Source organism: Apteryx mantelli, chromosome 13, assembly GCF_036417845.1.
Source record: "Apteryx mantelli isolate bAptMan1 chromosome 13, bAptMan1.hap1, whole genome shotgun sequence".
NCBI lineage: Eukaryota > Metazoa > Chordata > Aves > Apterygiformes > Apterygidae > Apteryx > Apteryx mantelli.
The window spans coordinates 18111267-18132274 of NC_089990.1; the positions used below are offsets into that span (position 1 = coordinate 18111267).

Sequence of the window (21008 nt, forward strand, 5' to 3'; positions counted from 1 at the left end):
GTCCCAACCACTTATAGTACTGGAGTTTAGCTTGTTGGTCTCTTATGTAGATTTGTTCAGGCCCTGTATTTATTTAATTATCAGGGCACAGGCTAAGACTGTATTTGGTAGGCCAACAATTAATTATGTCAAGACTACTATTTTCTATAATAAAATGAATTTGATTATGAATAGAGGACATGCTTTGATGGAAGTGCTTTCCATCAAAAAACAGTAAGTAGTCAAAACTGAAGCTTTACTTGAACATGTTGACTTAAATTATTTCTTTCAATTCTTGATTTTAGTTTTGAAACCATTAAGCTGGAATGTTTTTCAAAAAAAAGTATTTTAGTCCCAATTTAAAGTGGGAAAAAATTTAAAAAATTACTAGATAGTAAATCTATTTCCAAGCTACTTGTTCACTGTGATCTCTTTTCACAACCAAGTAGCTACATACATTTATTCAAATGATATGAGGTATTTGAGTCATCTACATTTAGATAATGCTTCATAATAAAATGATCATCAAAAACTACTAATGATCTCTCATCGCATCCTTCAAAGCAGTTTAAGGGAAACTGCTTACTCCAATCGGCCGTTGCTTTCCAGTATAGTTCCTGCCACGCAAACCTGCACTGACTTTGCTGGGACTTGGCTCAGGACCACGCGGCACACGTCTCAGCAAAGTGAAGAGCATGCCATGTGATATAGCTTCTGGCTGTTATCTGCCACAGCTTTGAGAACTCCGGCATTCAGCTGTTTCATTCTGTGAATGAGATACCACAAAATCCTGGAACATTTATTAATGTCCTGTGGTTCTTTGCATGGTTGAGTTAAAGGAATGGCAACATTTTTACCTGCAAAAGATAAACCAGGTTGATGACTGCAGTTCTTAAATTAACAGTTACTTACTCTCTGCCATGTCAGTCATGGATTGCCTATGCTTCACTCCATACTAATCACAACCACTAACAGTATAAGGTTTGCTATCCTTCACCTTCTTGGCCACATGCACAGATGAGGGAAGAATATAAACTTCATTAATAAACTACTGTAAGGTGGTTGTTTTTTTAGGGAGGGGTAGGGAGGGAGGTTGTTTTTAAAACATTTCTAATTTTCAAATTGAACAAGTTTTCATCAGCAGTCACCCATACCAAGTTCTCCAGAAACTATGCAACAGAAGAACAACTAATTGTGATTTTTCACTAGTAAGCTGTAATGTCATCAGGCCTTCTTTACCAGAAACATTATTTTACATTAACTAAACAAGTTGTATATTGATACCAAAAATTAAAATACCGAGGCTACCTGAAAACTGGGGCACTGACATGAAGAACAAGAATTTCTGTGAAGATTAGCTCTGAGCTGCCACATACTGAATAGCTTACATCTTACAATAGGATGGCTCTTATATTATTAAAAGAAAACAGAAAATATACTGGCTGAAAGAATCTATATAATGAAAGTCTGAGTGCACTGTCAATACCAGTTTTATGCTAGTGTAACATCTTTTGTTTAAGTAGATCTGCTCTTGATTTATAATGCCATAAATGAAAGAAAAATTAAGCTATTAATATAAGTGACTTTTATATAAGTGACTTTTACTTATGCTGTATTATGCAATTGAAAAGAAAACTAAGCACATGGCTTTTTGTGTTTCTATGAGCTACAGAAAGATTTTGTAAAAATAATACTAGTAATAAATAGTTTTCTCTGTGTGGCTCATATTAGAATTTCAGTCTCATCCACACATTTTATCATGAGTAGAAAACATGGTAATAGATGGCATGATAATGTAAAGGATTTTAGCAATTCTGCAGACAGTCTAGAAAATGTGAATTCTGAGCATCACAATTTAGACTGTAGGTTAGTTCAACAAAGCAGTTGTTATTCCTTAGATGACTCAATGACTTGTACTGTGACTATTAGTACTTAATGTACCATTTGAAATTCATTTTGAAAGATTACAGAAGCATTAATGATTTAAAAGCAGTTTCCACATGTATTTTTATCAATTACAAGCCCAGGCTCTAGCAAGGCTGAAGAACATACACAAGGATCTTCAACAGAGCTGAATTCATTTTCTTTCAAAATTTTTTACATTGTTTTTTACTTCTTAGTGAATGATGACTATATAATATCTAGGAAATCAGGGTCAGTAGGGTAAATGTTTCCGTAGCAATTTGGCAGACACACCTTTCATAACTCATAAAGTCACTACTGGAAAGGCACAACTGGGTCACAGAAGTGCATGGTGGGATGCTGCTTTCCACTTATGCAATGAGGGTAACTAAAGGTTAGAGAGGGAACACTAGAATAATGAGCTTTTTGCCAGAAAGAGTAGAACAGAAAAACACAGTGTTTTTAAATGCTGGCTTCTGAACAGCAGCCACCTAACATGTCTCGTTAGGAGTCATCAAACTGAAATAGAACCAGATGCGTCAGAACTTTGAAGAACGGCAATTCAACATCCCAAAAGAAAAAATTCACTTGTATTCCAGAAGTAAATTCTACTGATTATCTGATTCTGATAGGAGATACTAGATCCATTTGATGTATGCTGCTCAGCTTATTCTTCTGGCCCACTGTAACTGGCTTTATCACTCATCTCTTTCCCCTTCATCCAGCAACATCTTCAACTTAAGGTATTCCACAATTTACCTCTATTTTACTTGCACCATTTTTAATCATCCTAACCTAAACTTCTCTCTTCCCTTGGTAACTTATAGCCCGTTTGTCTGCTTCTTCCACACACACTTTCTTTCCTGCTATTTACATTTTTCTGGACTACTTCGAATAAATACAATTATTAAGGAAATCTTACCAGACTTCTTTCTTACAGAGGAAAGAAAAGAGAAAGGAAGTTTTGTTTCTGCACTGTAAAGATTTTCAAGGTTTGGAGAGCTAGGAGAGTGCCCTTTAGAGACCAAGGGCACAGATTATCACATTAACTAACAACCCCCATCAAGTTTGGGGATATTAGTGACAAAAACTGAACACTATACTGTAAAGAGACAAAATAAAACAGTGCTCTTTCAATCCCAATTACATCTCCTGCTACAGCTGCACACCAGATAAATATATTAATCAAAATGACCTCATTTTAGGCATGAGTAGCAGTGTGTTATATAACCATGTTAAGTATGCTATTTTATTTCCCTCCCGCCAAGGAGAAATGGTGTTTGTCTTACAAGAGTTCCAAATAAGTCTGGTTATAAAGCGATGGGGAAAAGAACAGGAGGGAGAAACGAAAACAAGAGAATTAACGAGCAAAATGACTCATTCCCCAAGCGCAGAGGTGATGTTAGACTCCACTGTTAAGTATTAGTAGCGCTACAGGAAGCTAATGTTGTCACTGGCAGTCTGAGTGTTCCTAATGTGCCCAGCATTTCTCCGGATAGGAAATACAGAAGTGTTACAGGAATGGAAAATACGTCTCTTCAGACTTCTCAATCAGATGACATGGGTTTACAGCATTCCTGTTTTGTTTTCAAAGCTGTTTATGAAGGCTGCCTCCGTAAACAAGGAGTTTGCAGAATCCCCTGCCATTCTCTTTGTCGCTCACTTCTTTCATGAAAAGTGGCATCGAATTATTTTTTTTTCTTGGTGCTACTAGTCATGCATTAAACAAGCTCAAAAACACCCTTAAAAGTAGAATATCCCCCACACACATATAACAAGACTGAGACTCATCCAGATTTATACCGCACTACAGAAAAACGGACCAAGAGGCGTACATTTTTGCAATATAAGATCACTCAGGCAGAGAACTCTGATAAGTGCTGAAAATGTAAAAAACAAATGGCAGGGTATGCATTTCCCATTTGCTCAATACACACACATAAAAGAAACACTGTGTAGGCTTCACTGCAGCATACCAGTGCGTCCAAAACTCAAAGGTTAGTTACATAAATGATAAGGCGTGGGCTTAAATGCTTCATTCAGCTTGTTAATTACTTGCTTTGTGGCCCTAGCCAATGTTCTGAAACAGGTCCATCCAATATTGTGTTGCTTCCTCTGCATTTTCATTTAGTGTATTAAGGTGAAGTGCTGCGAACAATTTATTGCAATACCTAGGAAGAGTCTGTTTTCTTCTCAAGCAATTTTCAGAACAAACTTACTCAGAGTAATTCATAGATGCTCTTTAAATGTTCTCCCTATTCTGGAAAATTATGAAATTTACATCTTAAAGCATTCTCTTTAAATAAGGGAACTGCTGGCAGCCATAAAAGTATATGCATTATTGACACTATGTTTTGATGACTCCTTTGCATTCTTTTTTCTGTTTAATCTACATACCTGAAGTGAGGATTATTATGAAATGAACTGCAGCACATTAGAAAACCCTCAAATTAGAATGCTAGTAAAAAACTATGGTTTGATGATAAATGGAAATATATTCTATTTGGTTAATTGGGATACCTAGTTGATGAGAATCTTTAATGCCATGGATAAGAACAAGTCCTCATTATTGAACAGCCTGTCCTAAGAAAGGCAGGCCACCTATCCATTTCATGAGATGTGCAGGCAGAAAGTGGAGATTTAGAATTCCTTACCACTGCAGAAATAAACCATATTGTATTTGGAGCAAACTGTAGTTTTAGCATGAATTATTTCTTCAAGATACTGAGGAATCACCTCTAAGATTTACTTGAAACAACATCATTTGTTTTAAAACTAAAACCCTGTAACTTGCCTTATCTTCATCAGTGTGCATTTGCAGACATCTTGATTTCTAACACAGACATGGTCTAAGATGCCTATTCTGACCTTGAATATGTTGTAACAGCTACAGGGAAGAGGAAGCAAACTAAATGAAAATATTTCAGAATAGTTTCTGACTCCCAGCATTTTACATGACTCTGATGCATTCCCTTTAAGTCTTACCATCCTATTTCTGCATTAAGGACCCATTTTTTCCCCCCTCTATGATTAGGTTGCCAGTTAGAGATTTCTGAGTCACAAATGCAGATTAGCATTTGGATCTGAATTACAAGTCTCCAAAAACTGAAGTTGACTGAAACAGAAATCTCATCCAGCCCATTATAGATAGAGAGACTAACTGCAAAATATAGATTGCAGTTTGAAGTCTGGGCTGAAGCTATTTGGCCTGTATGCTGTGCTATGTGAAAGGTGATGAGATACATCTCATCTACATGTAACCTTCTGTCCACATCAATACCCAGGTTTTTCAGTAATATTACTTCTGAATTCGCTCGTTCCCTTTAGTTCTGCATTTCAGATTATTTTATCTCCTTGTACTGGCTTGCTTTACTTTCCCCATTTTGTTATTTCCTGCCCATGGGCCATACCGTATCACGTCATCAATATTTCAGTAGAATGACTCCCCACTGAAATCAGTATGGATTTCTGCTTAAAAACTGGTAGCGCAATGCGGCCCCATGTCTCTATTCTTATGCACCTGTTCCTGTTCAGTTACAATCCCTCTTTCATACTTCCTTTCTTCAGATTGCTCAAAACACTGGAGCATTCTTAACCGCATTTAAACTATCAAAGCCAATTTCTAAATCAGAACAGGTATAAAAGTGCCTTTTCTGTTAGCTAGTGAGACCTGACCACACTACTTAGCTGATTTCACTATACAGATCACTTTCATCTTCAGGCTAAACATTGTTTCTTCAAATTGAAGATGAAAACTGCAATTAAATATAGGCCACAGATGTTCAGGATACAGAGGACAAAAATACAGGTTTCATAACTCGATAGTTATGCAACCAGTTGCTTTTTCACATATTAAAATGAACGTGTAATTTTATGCTCTTATTTACCCTTAATCTACAAACAAATAAATCTAGGCATGTCCTTAAAATGGCAAGACTTTAAAAAAACCTGCTTCTGATCTATTTTAATCACTGATATTTTTTCTCCCTCGAGATATTCATCATTGTTTTCTAATTTAACTTCAGATCCCCAAATACTCAGACCTCTGATTCTCTGTTAAATGACTGAGGCACCTAAATAACTTTGAGGATCTGAGCCTAATTTTGTAGCAGATCTGATAAAGGCAAGGCTATTTTAAAATAAGGTCACTACATACAGATGTTATTTACCTTACCTCCTGAATCTCGGTTAAAGTGTCTAGCCCGATAGTCAAAGCCCTCTCTGGGAGCGGCTGCATTACCGCCTGCAGCAGTGAAACTCTCAGCTAATACAGCACAGTCATACCTGCAAGAGACAAAATTTTTATAGCAGTTGGACTTAGACAATGGAATTTAACCCCTCAGTAGATAAAAATTATCAGGGAACTAAGCACTTTTGGTATTTACATAAAAATCCTTTTCTTCAACTTAGTTCCCCTTTAGTAAATCACACATATTAGTTCTCTCACACAAAAATAAAGAAGCAAAACAAACAAATTGTTCCTTTTGCTGACTGTGAATGCAGAGAGAATGCATAGATGAGAAAAAGATCTTGTTACAATTATTTATACTTTCAGTCTGGTTTTCTAGGGAGCATCAACTTACAAAATTATACTGCCTGTCCATCATTTTTGATAAATTTTGAATCAGGTGGCTATTTTTAACCAAATATGTAAGGGGGTGGTAGAAATTTCAAAAATCCTACTAGTTTCATTAAAATCAAGGGCTGGTAGAGAAAATGATGAAAATTAACAGACTGATGGAAGGAAAGACATAAAGACCCCAGGCATTAGGACCCTGTTTGAATTTGCCAGCCAAGTCACCAATGATGCGCGCGCGCGCGCGCGCGCGCGCACACACACACACACACACACACGTGCGTGCACAGGGGACAAGGGTGCAGGACAAATGCAGTGGGAGAAAACCAAGTCAAGGAACACAACTCTATATGAAACCAGACTTTTTCAGTTTCAGTGTTTGCAGAATTACTTCTTAAATACTCAGGAGGTACTTGAAGGCTGTGGTAACAGGAGCTCTGTTCACAGAATGAGAAATACAAACTGAAAGGTCTGTTAGGTATCCAGCATATTTTTTTAAACTAGGGTCCCAAAGCACTACCTTAATAATAAATAATAATAACCAATAGCAGCTTGGGAGGACAACAGGTTTGCTTAGAGTCAATAAAGGCTGTTATTCCCAAAGCAAGTGATTTCTGGTGATGAATGAGGTAGGGCATGTAAAGGTCTCAATTTGTATTTTAGATCACAGTGTGAATCTGCAGAACTGGTATGTTTTTATTTTTAAGCCAAGGAAGTCTAAGAAGTCAGACACAGTCAGCATAGCACCTCACAATGCCATTTTGCAGTCATTTTAGAAGCAGAATTGCATTTTGAAGACTGCAGATAAGAGTTAAGAGCCTAAGATTTCTCCTGTGTAACACAACCCATGTAAACATCTAGAAGAGCTCTTAACCCTTCTGAAATGCATAAGGAACTCAGAAACTACACAAACATGACACTTATAAACTTGAATTACTGCTGCTGTTATAAAATCCTAACGTGGGTGTCTGTTCACTATGGGTCCCCACAGCCCTGCGAAGGCAGACCTCAGAATCAGATGTTCCCACCCCCCCAAAAAAAACACACCCAAAACAACAAAATAAACCCAACTACACATTAATCTTCTCTTCTAAGAATCTGACACGACTTGGTTGGGTTTTGTTAGGTTCAGCCAAGCTGCATGAGTCGCGTCAGACGAGTCACGACTAGTCTTACAGGTAACGCGGAGAAGGCGAAGGTTTGAACTCCCCTATAACAGCCGGTTCGGCTCTGGCAGGCCAGCTCCTCTCCGCAGCACAAGGAAAGCCTCTCTCAGTTCCTAAATGAAGCACAAAGTCCTTAATGCAGTTACTAAATGAGAAGTGGCATCTCAGTGGGCTGCCTCAGTGGATTAATTTTAAATGAATAATTCAGTATGGACCCACATAAACCTTGATGAATAGAAAGAAAGGTTACATAAGCTTGTTCTTAGAGCATATACTGCAAACTCCAAGGCCACTCTGAGTGCAAATCAACTGTATCTTTTATTAATATTTTCACCTTCTCTTTGGTTCATTTCTCTAGCACATGGGCTAATCAAATTACTTTCTTCACTCATACACTGAAATGTCTAACATAAAAACAGTATCTCACCACCAGTGTCAGAGACCAAACAATCCTTTAAAAAAAGTTTATGTCAGACTTCTCCTGAGGCGGCAGCTTGCATCAGCGACAGTCCAGTAAAGGCATTGCATGCAAAACCATCATTTCACATTGGTGAAAGCCGAAGGTCCCCAAGTCCTGGAGGGACCTGTGCATGTCTCACAAAGCCTAGCAGGAGCAGAGGAGATGCTGGACACACTTCTATGGAGAGCCAGTATGGGAAGTGTCCCAGGAAGCATCCTTGGGCAAGTTTAACAAGGTATCACCTAAGAGGGCGGTGGCACTTCTCCTAAAAACAAGGCAAAAGCTCTATGTTTACTCCCTGCCCTCCTGGGAGCCAAAACACACACACTCTCTGGGAAATCAAAAGGGGAAACTGGCCTCCTGTTTTCATCCCTTCCTAGCTAGACAAAAGGAGCTTGCCAGATGTATGGCTCTGGACACACAGACGCTTGGCTACAGTAAAGAGTCACACAAATTATTCCTCAAATTCCTCTATCATTTCTGTGCTTTAAGCAACTCAAAGATCTCAGAAAACTGGAAGAAAGGAAGACCTACCTCAAAACCATTTTTCATATGGTAGGCGAAATGTTTCCCAAACACCAAAATGGTGTACTTTATTGCACCACAGAAAAAACAAAAATGAGGAAAAAAAAAAAACCCTCACACACACATTAGTTTAACAATCTCAGAAATACAGTGATAGTGGTCTTTTTAGACAGGGATTAATACTGCCTTCAATCAAGGTAAATCCTATCCCACTGAATGCCAGATCCGCAAAACTGATTAGCAGCTTCAGCAGTTAAAAAATATGTCCAAAGGGTTACCACAATTCATTATTAAATATAATCAGATTAATTAAAGTCAGAATGCCAGGCTTGGGCTATTAGTAGAAATATTTATAATTGCATGTTGATATTTAATAACAGCTCCTTCCCTATTAAGCTGTATATTAACAGATTGGCTTCAAAATGAACATATAGTTTTTAAAAGTTATAGAATGGCACAGGTTAAAAAAAAAAAAAAAATTCACATATCCCTAAGCTTTGAGGGAGTTTAGATCCAGATTTGGACCTGAATAGTGCAACAGATGTACAGCTCCAAACCACACAGACCCCAAGCCTTAGTCCAAACAAGTGCTGAACTCTAGAGAACTTCATGTCTAGCTCAAAATCTAGCTCTCTATCTTGGGGTCCAGCATCACTAAAAGCACAAATAAAGAAAACACTGTGAACGACCGCAGAAATGCCTACGCTGCGTTTTGCAGGGAGGTGGGAGCTTGCTCTGCTTTCTGCCCCCAGCTCTGACCCAGAGGCCGCAGCCCCGCAGGCTTCGCGTTGCGTCGCGTCGTGTTGCGTCGCGTTGCGTCGCGATGCAGCGGGCGCTACGCTGCCTCCGACCTGCTGCCACCTCTTGCCCCCGCAGCTGCGGGCACGGCAGCGAGCCGTGCCCGGTCCGCAAAACCCTGCCTTTTCAAAGTTCAATGGAAGAAATATCTACAACGATACCAAGGAGTGTAAAGAGGCTGACAGGAGGGTATTTTTGGTAAGAAACAGCCATTAATTACATGTCAAGTCCTGAAGGGGCTGCCTAGAAAACACAGACATTTGTTCAACCATTTCTTCATTGTAGACTATCAGGCAGTGTGAATTTGGGGCAACTTCCCCCAACTTCAGCACTGTTCTTGCATAGCTAGGGGGAGAATTTAGCCTTAAGTTATTTACTGAGATTTATTTTTGAGTGATGAAGAAACAAAAAGGCCCAATTATAATCTTATTGATACCAAACTAATTCTATTGGCTTTCGTAATTTGTTCCTGATTGACAGAGTTGTTCCTGTGATCTGAAAGAAAGCCCAAAGCACCACTTAGCACCAAAATCATTCTTGTTATTTTACATTTCCTCAGAAAACTGCACGAAGTCTGTTCTTGTTTAAGTTCACTCCCAAAAGAAAAAACCTCTCCACTGCAGTACTGTGGTTACAGACCCATACTGTTTATAAAAACAAACACAACAAGGTCTAGTGAAAATACGAATTCTGCTGGCCAAAACTGCTGATTTTTTTGCTCAGTCAACACAGAAGAGCGTGTGTGCGTGCATGAAGCAGCAGCAGGTCGGCAGAGGCCCGAGGGCGCCTGGCGCTGTCACCTCCCCTGGCAGCAGAGCTCGAGGCCAGTTTGAACCCGGAGCCGCAGCTGGGTGCTGCTGGCCTGGGCGGGCAGGGCGCCGCAGCGGGGACGGCTCCAGCATCACACCACCGGCTTTCCAGGGGCGCGAACTGTCTTTCTAACGGAGCAGCGTGCCCAAGAAATGAATTAATCGTGACAACATGCCTCGCTCTCAAGCCAGCCCCCAAAAGAGAAATCCGTATGAAAAAGGATGGGATAAGATTGAGGAAAAAAAAACATTAACAGATGAAAAACTCACTGAACTGAACGCACTGGGCCAAATCAGCAGCATGCAGTCATAAGGCCATCTGCGCTTTACAAAAACTACTAAACTAAATTAATTAAACATAGGATGAAAGACACTAGAGATCACATCTGGACAACTACTGGCAGCAGCTCATTCATGAGCATCCCTAAACTGAAGCCGCACAAACATTTATTTCGCCGTGTTGCGGTAGGGAGGCTGCTGACTGAAAGTAAAGCAAAACACACAGTAAGCAGCGCGCCTGCTGGCATGGATGCAAGCACGCTGCGTGGAGCAGCTGCTCTTCATCGGGCTTTAAAAGAACCTCAGAGGTGACCTATTAAACTTGGCTTTGGAGAAGACGTGTTTGCTCGGACCTCCTGACTGACATCGTCAGCTCTTTCAAACACACCGTTTGGGGGTGCAACACCCAGGACCGAGGCACTCATACCCAGCAAGTCTGGGCCAAGCGGCGCTGCAGGACCGATCACAGCCCCAACGCCAAGCTAGGCTGGCTACCAGGCCTGGACCCCGGAACCAGGGGAGCGCCCGACTCCCCCCAAGGGCGGTTGGAGCCAAGACCGCAGCAGCACGCTTTGCCACAACCGCCCGTGCCGCTGTAACCTCCAAGCTGTACTCCTTGAGTTGGCGTGACTCGAGAAGTGCCTCGGGCAGCGCAGAGACTGGCCCTTTCCAGAGGTTCCCGGAAATGACACAAAGCGAAGGTCGGTGCTAAAGGGCGCTAACCCCAAACTTTGGGGAGGGCACCAGGAAGGCTGCAGTCCACTGCTTTTAAGGAAGGTCAAACAGTGGGAAAATAAAGCTTACCCATTCCATTTGATTCATCTAGCAATGAAAAGGTATTTCTAGTCACCTGTGCAGGTAAAATAGGTAGTTGGAAGGAGATACTGTACACATCCTCTTAAAATGACTAAGGAAGATACCAAGGTCTTCATCTACTGAGTCTCAGACACCAGCAGTTATATAAGTAACTGCTCTTTCATGTGCCATTCCTAGCAGTGTATTTAACTTGACTATCAAAGGAAGCAATGCACCAACCTTTTCTGAAAGATTTTCTTCCATTTTTCTTTACTGCTCTTAAGAGGGGTCAAATCCAGTTTCCACCATGGCCAATCAAGAACAGGACTAGCCCTGCAATCCACTTTTCGACTTTGTCAGTCCAAGCCCCAGCCCATTACTGACCCAGGCTAAAGTGCTTCGCAGAAGTGGTGCTTTAGTAGTGAGTCATGCTCTGAAACTATTAAACAAATAGCAAATAAGTGATGTTGATTCTTTTAGTATTTTACATGCACTGTACATATAGCCCCATTTATTATTCTACCACAATATGTAGCATTTTTCCTGCTGTTTTCAAAATAAGAGCTTTGGCTGTGAGGTAAGGAGGCAGTTATTTTCTTAAGAGATCATAACACTAAGAATGCTCACATATTAAGCTGTTGTGTCAAAATGACAAATGTAAAATGAAGCTCTGTTTCCAAGCACCTCTGATTTCCTTTTGTACAAGTACAGAACAGGTCATTCATCTTTGGGTTGAACTAACTCTCTTAACCAATTAAGTGGTCTGCTAAGAGAGAAAAAACACACATATATTCTTCTTCTTTAGATGATTCTGGATCCAAACAGAACGAACACCTGTTGTGTTTAAAACACAGCTCTGATTATTTAATGTAGATGTGTCCTAATTTGTACATCTAGCTGTGCCAGAAAAGTCACTTTATTTACTCCTGGATCAATAAAATGTACTTTTGCAGCTCACAAAGTCCAGTGAAGTTATTTCATCCCATGTGCACAACTGGCAAAACGCAGACTCTGCGGGGGGCACATCGCCACCACTGCTGACGATGGGCACTTTGCTCAGCTGCTCCGTTTGCCCTTGTCACCAGTGACATAGCTGGTATTTAGGACAGCAGGAATGACGCGCTCCGTCTCCTCCTGCCTCGTTAGCTCCCTGCGGTGCCAATGACATCATTAGGGAGGGCTGCGGCAAGTAATTTAAATTCTATGGAAACAAAACACCTCCAGGACTTAGACCCTTTCCCATGCATTGCTGCAGTTGCTACACTGACCTTACTGCGCAGTTTGGAAAAAGTTACTTAAATGCCACAGAAACATATTCCTGAGCAGTGTGAAAAGTTTCTAATTTTAAAACACTCAGCCTCACTCTTCTGCTTTGGAAAAATATCCGCAAATCAAAACTAATTTGGAAATGAGAATGGAATAATATGGAAAATGTGATGGAATTAGCTTAAATTGCTTAATAAAGTAAGTAAAAGTGATCTTTGAACAGGGCAGTGTTTCCTGTATTAGTAGATTCCTACAAAATATAGCTGATTACAAAAGAAACTAAATACAGGATGTTTTTCATCCCACAAATAAAAAGTAAGATTGAGAGAGAAGCTACCTTTTTTAACAGAAAAATTCTGAGGCAGATAGAAGAATGGCTGGACTGAGACAGTTTCAGGTACCAAACAACCTTTTCCACATGGATTATTTATGTCAGTCCCTGTTGCTGCCTCTTCGTTTTTACACCATACAAAATTGTGATGCAAATTAATTACCCTCACCCATTTTCATACCTACTTGTTGTTTAGTGGCTAATTTGGTTTACAGATCGGTCTAAGAATTGACAATTAATACTCCTGTTTACATAATCTACCTGTAGACTTTTCTTTCAATTGCCTCAAAAAATAAACAGCCATTAAAAAAAAGCTTATTTTTAAATCCCTCCTAGCACAATAATAATAATAGCATCTCACATTTCAGTAGTCAGTAATCTGCCCTACAAGTCAGGAGAAGCTGCTAAACTTTGGCTTAGTTCCCACCTAAGAAGCTACATTTTTAACACATAGATCATAGAACAATTCTGTTTGAAGTACTGCGCCGCTGCCGACTCGGCCGGCAGGTCACAGCACGCTTTGATCTGCAGTGTAATCAACGCATTTACCCACTCACTGTGGTCCAGAGTAAGGAAAGAGGCTTGGTGACACAGTGTTACCTCTCCTGGCCAAATGATGTGGAAAGGTGTGAACTGCAGGAAAAAGCTGGTGATGGCAGGGGGAAACTCTAACGCATTTCTGCTCCTTTACAAGAGCATACGAAGCCCTGCTTCCCTGTGCGCAGGGGGAGCTGATGCATGAAGAACTTCTCTACTCAGAGGCCACCCTCTCAATACCTTTCCTTGGACTTAGGAACATCCCACCAGGCAAAAATAATTTGAGTTGCAGCTTCCCCCTCCAAGTTTTTTGTTTCTCAGCTTGAACTGTTACTCTTCCACAGATGCTCACCTTCATCCAGCTAGGCCCCACCATCCAGCCAACTCGAAACACATGAGCAGCCTCTTCGGTTCTAGGCAGATGCATGGTTTTGTGCTCAGAGTTCAGAATTGGAATTTTATTTCACCTGCCTGCTTCCACAAAGGAAGAGGAAAGGGCATCTGCAGTTTGGCATTTTAACTCTGCTGCTTAGAACACCTTATGCCTGGCTAGAAGTTGAAAAAAAAGTTTTTTCCAATTAAAAACAGAGGTTTCACCCAATCACTGCAGCAAGAGCTAATCCAGCCCATAATGACAGCAATAGCATGTAACAAATAGTGCTGCTCTGGGTACAAACACTTCCTAACAGCACAAAATACAGAGAATGCAACAGCTTTAGCTGGCAAGAAATCAAGGCCAGAATCCTGAATAGATGCACAGATTCCCCGGATGTGGCATGTTTCACTAATCACTAACATTTTGGTGATGGTTAACGAGACATGTCTGTCAAATCTTATAACAAGGTAACTCTCTAATATAAAAACAGGTAGGCTAACACACACTAGAGGAAAAGAGAAAGAGAGATGTGTGTCTTGTTAGGCTGCTAATCACATCTCTGATTACTAGTATGCTCCAGGTGTATCACTTCCCAGTACCAGTTCTAAAGGACAAATATCTTCACAGGCCAATGTCTTTCCTCTATTGATCTCAAAAGCAGGTGGGAACAACTCAGGATTTATTACTTTCCTAAGCTGAGAACTTCTACTGTAATATTTCCAAACAAACTAACTATATTTAATATTCTAAATCACTGCACTTAAAAAGACACAATGTAATACTCTATCCAAACTTTCTAACATGAAAAGAGCTAGTGCTTTTAATATAGTTAATCATTCCCTACTATTCTAAGACCTTCCTTCTAACTATGGTCATCGAAATGAGTGTTGGCTCCTGAGTTATATGTGTATTTTAGAGTGAATTGTTTGGGGCTATTGAAGGAGATGTGTACTCAACATTAGTAATGAGTATGTTGTCAGAGTTGTGCTGGGACAAAAGTGTGTGGCTTCAAGGTTTTAAAGTCTTTTTCCTTGTTTAATCTGATTCCTTCCCTCTTGTCCACAAACCCAGTTAATTCCAAGTAGATCCACAGCTGGATGATAACAGTTTCTCTTTTGGCCCTAGCCTTTACAGCTCACTGTTAGAGCTGGAGGAATCCCCATTTTCACCATCTAGGTGCTTGCCAAGTTACTGTTTTTCTCTCTAATCTCTCCCGTAAAATCATCAGATTCCACATCTGGCTGGGATGAAGATCAACTTCTAGCCAGGCACCAGGTGTTCTAAACAGCAGAGTTAAAATGCCAAACTGCAAATGCCCTTTTTGGAGACGTTCACACATGTTCCTGCACAGGACTGAAGTCACCATGCAAGCTATCTTTCCCCATGGTTGTCACCAATTCTCAGTGGCTTCTTGTAACAACAGGGTGAAGCATTTTCCCCTATTCTGTAGCTCAAAAAACTCAATCAAATCACAAATAGAAATACACCTCTCTCTCTCCCTCAAACTGCTCTTCTCTGTATCAAAGAAAGCCTCCAGCCTGATTACTGTAATAGTGTACATATAAATGAAGGTATACTGAAATCTGCTTTCTATGGCACTGTGAACCCTTCTGTACTCCTTGGGGATGGCACTAGCACCCTCTGCTGTCACTCAGCAGCACAGACGTCAGCTTAAAGCCCAGAGCCTGTACCATACACAGGGAACTTCAGGGACAGCTTTCCAGATCCTTCACTGAAGACCAAACCATAAAACCTCACAGTGATGTTCTGCAAAGAACTCTGCAGTTCAAGGCAGCTTATTTTCAAAGACAGTGACAGTGTCTGGAAATAATCATGATTTTTTTAAAAACATCAAAAATGAGCTTATTATATTAATTATTTGCACTGATAAAACACCTAAAAGCTACACATGGACAACAGGAAGTCAAAGTCATATTAATATGGCTACCAACTTTCACAAAAGGATCATTAAATCACTGATGTTTCAACGTTTCCCTTAAAGCCCCAGCTTCTAAAGTCTTGTGATTACATGAGACTCAAGTTTTGACTTTTTCTCTGTATGTTTTTGTCCTCTTGGTTGCAGAGAAAATGCTCACTTCAAAAGTCCAGAAGGCAAGTAAATGCCAAATGTAGGATTACATGATTTTCATATGCTTTTTTTAAGCAATCCCAAAATGTCTTAGAGCAGCTGGTTAGCAATACTGAAACACATTCAAATGAGTATTTGCAAGGCTTCCTGAGATGGTAGGAGCGCTGGCCTTCAAGCCAAGCCATGAACTGGAGGAGTAGCTCCAGAACAAAAGGAGGGCCATCAGCTCAGGTGATGGCTTTTTAAACTCCCATAGATAGATTTAGAAAAGCTCCTGAGTCCATAACCACAGTTTCTGAGCAACCATGTTGATCAGTCCTAGGCCACACAGATGAAGTCATCTCAGAATAAGATCTATGCAGTGTATCCATATAGAGTGTCTATAATGCCCAAAGCCTTTTTTTTATTTTTGCTTTAATGAATGCGGACAATCAGTTAGTCTTATTTTCCCAGGAATTATATCACCACCACTGATAGCAGTGTTTAATAGTAAACCAAATACAGGAATGGAATACAAAAAGGGTTCCTTCAAGGTAAGGATTAAAAAAACATATATACATACCCAACATAAAAGACAGAATCAATATTAAGATCAAAAGCAACACAAGGAAAGAGAGATTTTAGTATCATCTGCAGCACTTTAGGTGAAGGATCACAATCCACACTAACCAAAAGAGAAGAGAATTGGCAGAATATAGAAAAGCACGTATTTTACAGAGGGTCAGAGAGCTTGTGATGGGATATCAGCTGTACAAAACTTTAGGAATCAAAGTTTAGTATGTTCTTTTACATTACACTCAAAAGCTTCAGAGAAATACAAATACTTTTGTTCTTTGCAAGATAAGATACGCTTCTTAAAATAGAGAGAAACAAGTAGTAATATAGGCCTGTATTACCAAACTGATTGTGAAACCCTTACTCTTTCTGGTGTTACTATACACAAACAGAATCTATAGCTCCAGTGGGCCTATTTGAGTAAGTTTTCACCTATATAAAAAAGTTTCACAGTCTAGCTCCTAATTAATACTGTGTTCAAATTTCAAGAGCTATATATTTAAATTCAGGCCAGAATTGTAAGATTGAAGGCCTGTTAATGAGCTGATCTGAAACCAGATTTTTTGCTTTGTTGCTAAACTTATCAATAGATAACATTTTCCTTAAACGCACCTACCAACTTGCTAAAAACAGTCCATCAGCCAAGTCAGCCTTCAAATTCTGCCCTGACTGTAAACAAAACCTACTTTATAAATGTGCAATGCTGCAAAAAATGAAAAAGGACCAGTAAGTACCACTGCCATTTAAATCACTATCATCATTTTCTAAATTTTTTTCAAATGTCTGCTCCCTTCAAAGTCAATGGCAAAACTCCCGTTGACTTCCATGACTGCAAGGCTAGGCACTGAAAGAATAATCCTTTCCCAGACGCACATTTTTAGATGGATGTTGAGTTTTTGGTTAAAAATTGATGAGGCAAGGAGGAAAGCAGATGACCTTTTATCACTAACAGTAAATACACCTGTCTAAATACACAGCTACATGAACACAGACAGCAGTGGTGTTTGCTGCAAACAAAGATGCCACCTTCTGGACCGCAATTATTTCCCATTCCCAACACACTTTAGGAGAGACAACTGGCTGAAGAATTTCACAAAAAATTAATTGCTGTTTGCCATAATTAAAGAAAGGACTTTTTTTTGATATAAGGCCCAAACTCAAATTATCCCAGATTTCCGAAAGTGTAACCAAGAGCAGAGTGTACTCTAGAGACCGGTGGTTTTCTAGCGTGTGGAAGAGAACAGGAGGCAGGTGGCTCTGGGCTGTTCCAGCAGTCATCAGTGTGCAAGGCCCCGACTTCAAACCACCTGAAAAACAGATTCACTTCAACTCACACTACTGTTTGGATCCTATAGCTATCACAAAATAGATCCATTAACAATCAGAAGCAAGGTCAGGATGCCCGTCTCAGAGCATCGGATAGAGAAGTGTTATGACATCAGTGCCCATGAGTCATGATGTGTCAGTGCAGAGCACTACATCTATTTTATAGCACACATTAATTTCCTATCCAAAGCCAAATTTCACAAAATACTGTAGGGTTAGTGAAAGCTTTATAAATATATTTTGAAAGGGAAACATTGAAAAAGCCTGAAGCATGTCTTCTTAGAGCATCAGTGTCTTTTAGACAAACATGTAAGTATATAACAAATTGATCAAGTTTTCCTAGTATTTGGTAGTGGGAAATGCTTAGCTTCCTAATACTTTAGATTAAGCCCTCAATGGTATTTCTTCATTGTGTATTTACACGTAAGAGTATGGTCAGAAGTTCTAAGGCTCTTATTTCTCAAAAAATGGTCACAGTAAAGAAGTGATTAAATGGAGTTAATGCAGCTATTGGCAATACAAAGAAGGATGCTCAGGTCATTTGCTATTGTACAATCTGGGGCATTTCACTCCATGCTTTGGCTTTCTTCTTGGCCAGGGATAGCCATGGTGGTTCAGCAGGGCTGCATGATGTCATTGGCAGGTTAGAGGAGTGTCTTGTTTCCTTTTCAATAGCAGGAATCACAGATGCTTCCTGAGCAATAGGTCCAACTTTACCTGCCAACAAGAAGATATCCATCATTCAGCAGAAGGCTAAACAGTTAAAACTCAATTTCTGCCAGTAATTTTTCCCTCTCTTTCAAGCAATCATTTTACAGCCCAGAACGTCTGTGACTCAAAAATAAAAGTCAGAGGAATTGCTAATTTGGGTATGGCTAGCACTAGCTGGTCCAGCTGCAACAATGGCTAGGACTAACTATTGCAATTGAAAAGTTGATTCTAAGCTGTCAGTGAATAATCTGCCCTTAAAGGAATCTTCTCTTGAGGCCCAAGAAATAAGCAAGTATCTAATTCCTGATACATGAAGTTCTTCCAAATTCTTCAAATGTGTGGAGATTATAGCTCCAGATATTCTTGCTATTCATATTCTTGGCTAACTTCTTTCTTTCTTTTCTCCTTTTCTTACAAACTCTTAGCTGCCATGACAGTGCACAGCAAGGAGTTCCACAGGCTTATTCTGCTCTATGAGTGCAAGAAGATCTAGAAATGAGACTCCTAAGCATGCAGGAAAATGAAAACTGAGTATCTGCAGGGTAAGGCTCACTGTGGGGTTAAATTAACTGGTGTATGTTTTTCAACACTGAGAAGTCTAAAGATTTATTTTTCAGTCTTTGCTGCCAGCACAAATATTCCTACTCCAGCAACACTATTAAACACAAGGCCAAATCAATGCTTTATGTTCTTGGATCTGTAAACCAAGAAGGTGGGATGCTTGTGGGGCTAGATGTTTTCATGCAGCCTAACACAAGCCTGTCATCCTCAGAAAGGAAGGAGGAACACAGATAACATTGCTAGTATGGCTTCAAGCTACCATTTAGAAAAGGCCTCCTCCATCCATCTTGCTCGAAGATTTTCAGGCTTGATGTCTTCAGAAAGACTGCCTGCGATGGGGCTTTGCAGAATGCAGCTCTGAACAGATGCAGCTCTCATCTCTTGAGACACAGTTCACAAGTCTGTCAATGCTGTGCATCCTCTCCCTCCATTCCAACCCAGGCAGTATTATATCTCCATGTATAAGTCAGAGCCTGGGAAAAACCCAAACATTTTCTCGTACTTGATTAGTCTGTGTGAGGTATGTGGTAGACAAGATGAGGCTGCTGTGCTCCAGCACAAGAAGAGAGGCCACGTGAGGACATAAGCAATGTTAAATTCATGAACTTTGATCCTGCTTGAATTTAAATTAATGAAAACTGCCCATCAGCTTTGCTAGTCACACCCCTGGGCAAAACTGCAGAAGTTCCTACCTTCACTCAGGAGGTCTCTGGTCTTTTTTACAATCCTGGCTCACTGGTAGTTCTTGCAGGGTGCAAGCTATCCTTAGGACTACTGGAAGAAGTATATTATCCAGTAAGAAAAGGCTGCAGCTCCTCATACACAATACAATTTTCAGAAGTGAACTTATGTCTTATTGAAAATCTGATTTTGGAAATGGATTTGCACAGTTTGGGAGACTTTCTTCTTTGTAATAAGCAAAAGTGAGTCTCAAACCCTTTTGCATGCATTCAACAGCTCAGGGTAAAACAAAAAACAAAAGTGGAGGCACATGCAAATTTTAGGGAAGACAGGCTTTGGGACAAGCCTCACCATGCTTAGGGTGAAATGAGAGAAAGAGAAGAGACAAGCTAAGTAATCTCCCCTTGGTTATAACGTGGGCTGCTATGCAGCAATAACAAAACAGTCACACTCAGTAAAGTAAGGATGTGATTTCTTGAAATACTCTTCCAAACTTAGCTGACCTTGGGCTGTCCTTCCTCTTGCTGCTGTGTGCAGGATGTGTGCATCACACACAAAACCTCAACCATACCTCAAGGGAGAAGAAAACTGCTGACAGTTCACATAAACCAAAAAACAAGATCCAGATTAATAACTCCTCTGGATAGTAAACCTACATCCTTTTCACCACCAGCACCTTCACCCAGACAAATTTCTGTCTGCACTAATAGGAACAAAATCAGAGAGGAGAAGAGTTTACATTTGTGATTCCTGCTTTCCTGTCCATGTACTGACAGTGCTGAATGCTCCATTAGCAACAGAGCATGGTTTTCTGAGCAGTTGAAGAGTGGTGATTTCCTTAAACATCAGCACTGGTCAGAGCTCTTGGCGATATTCAAAGGGTGGAAGACTAGAATATCCCTGTAAATTCTATCCCTGGAGGGGAGGAAACAGTCACTGGATGTCAGGAAACTAGGCCAGTTCTTGGGAAGAGGTGATGCAGAAAATTTTTCAATATTGCTGCCAGGCTCACAAGTGGTATGAGTTCTAGTAAATGAGTAGCGGTGCAAAGCCAAATGTCCCTGCAGTACACAACTCCACTTTGGATTTCCACTGGAGGCTGCTTGGCCTCCAAGGTTTAGATGATTCAACACACAGAAGTGCAACCTGTTTGTGCCAGCCTTCCAAAGGAAAACCTCCTTCTAATCCACACAGAAATTTTGGCCTGTTTATTTTTCATCCTTCACTTTGCACCTGAAGCCCTAATATGAAGCTGGCCTGTAACAGAACTGGGGTTTTTTTAATTG

At 40.2% G+C, this 21008-nt stretch overlaps 1 protein-coding gene across 6 annotated transcripts in view; it reads right to left on the bottom strand.

Moving 5' to 3' along the window:
• Positions 1-16271: 16271 nt before the first annotated feature.
• KIAA1210 (KIAA1210 ortholog) overlaps positions 16272-21008 on the bottom strand; it is a 46264-nt gene continuing 41527 nt past the window's right edge. For 3 of the 6 annotated variants that reach the window (XM_067304223.1, XM_067304222.1, XM_067304220.1), the window contains one exon: positions 16272-17750. In XM_067304223.1, the coding sequence (XP_067160324.1) occupies positions 17389-17750 (362 nt within the window). In that variant the 3' untranslated portion in view covers positions 16272-17388. Of the gene's footprint in view, positions 18487-21008 lie in introns of all 6 variants that reach the window. The other 3 variants (XM_067304226.1, XM_067304224.1, XM_067304225.1) reach the window with 2 other exon arrangements.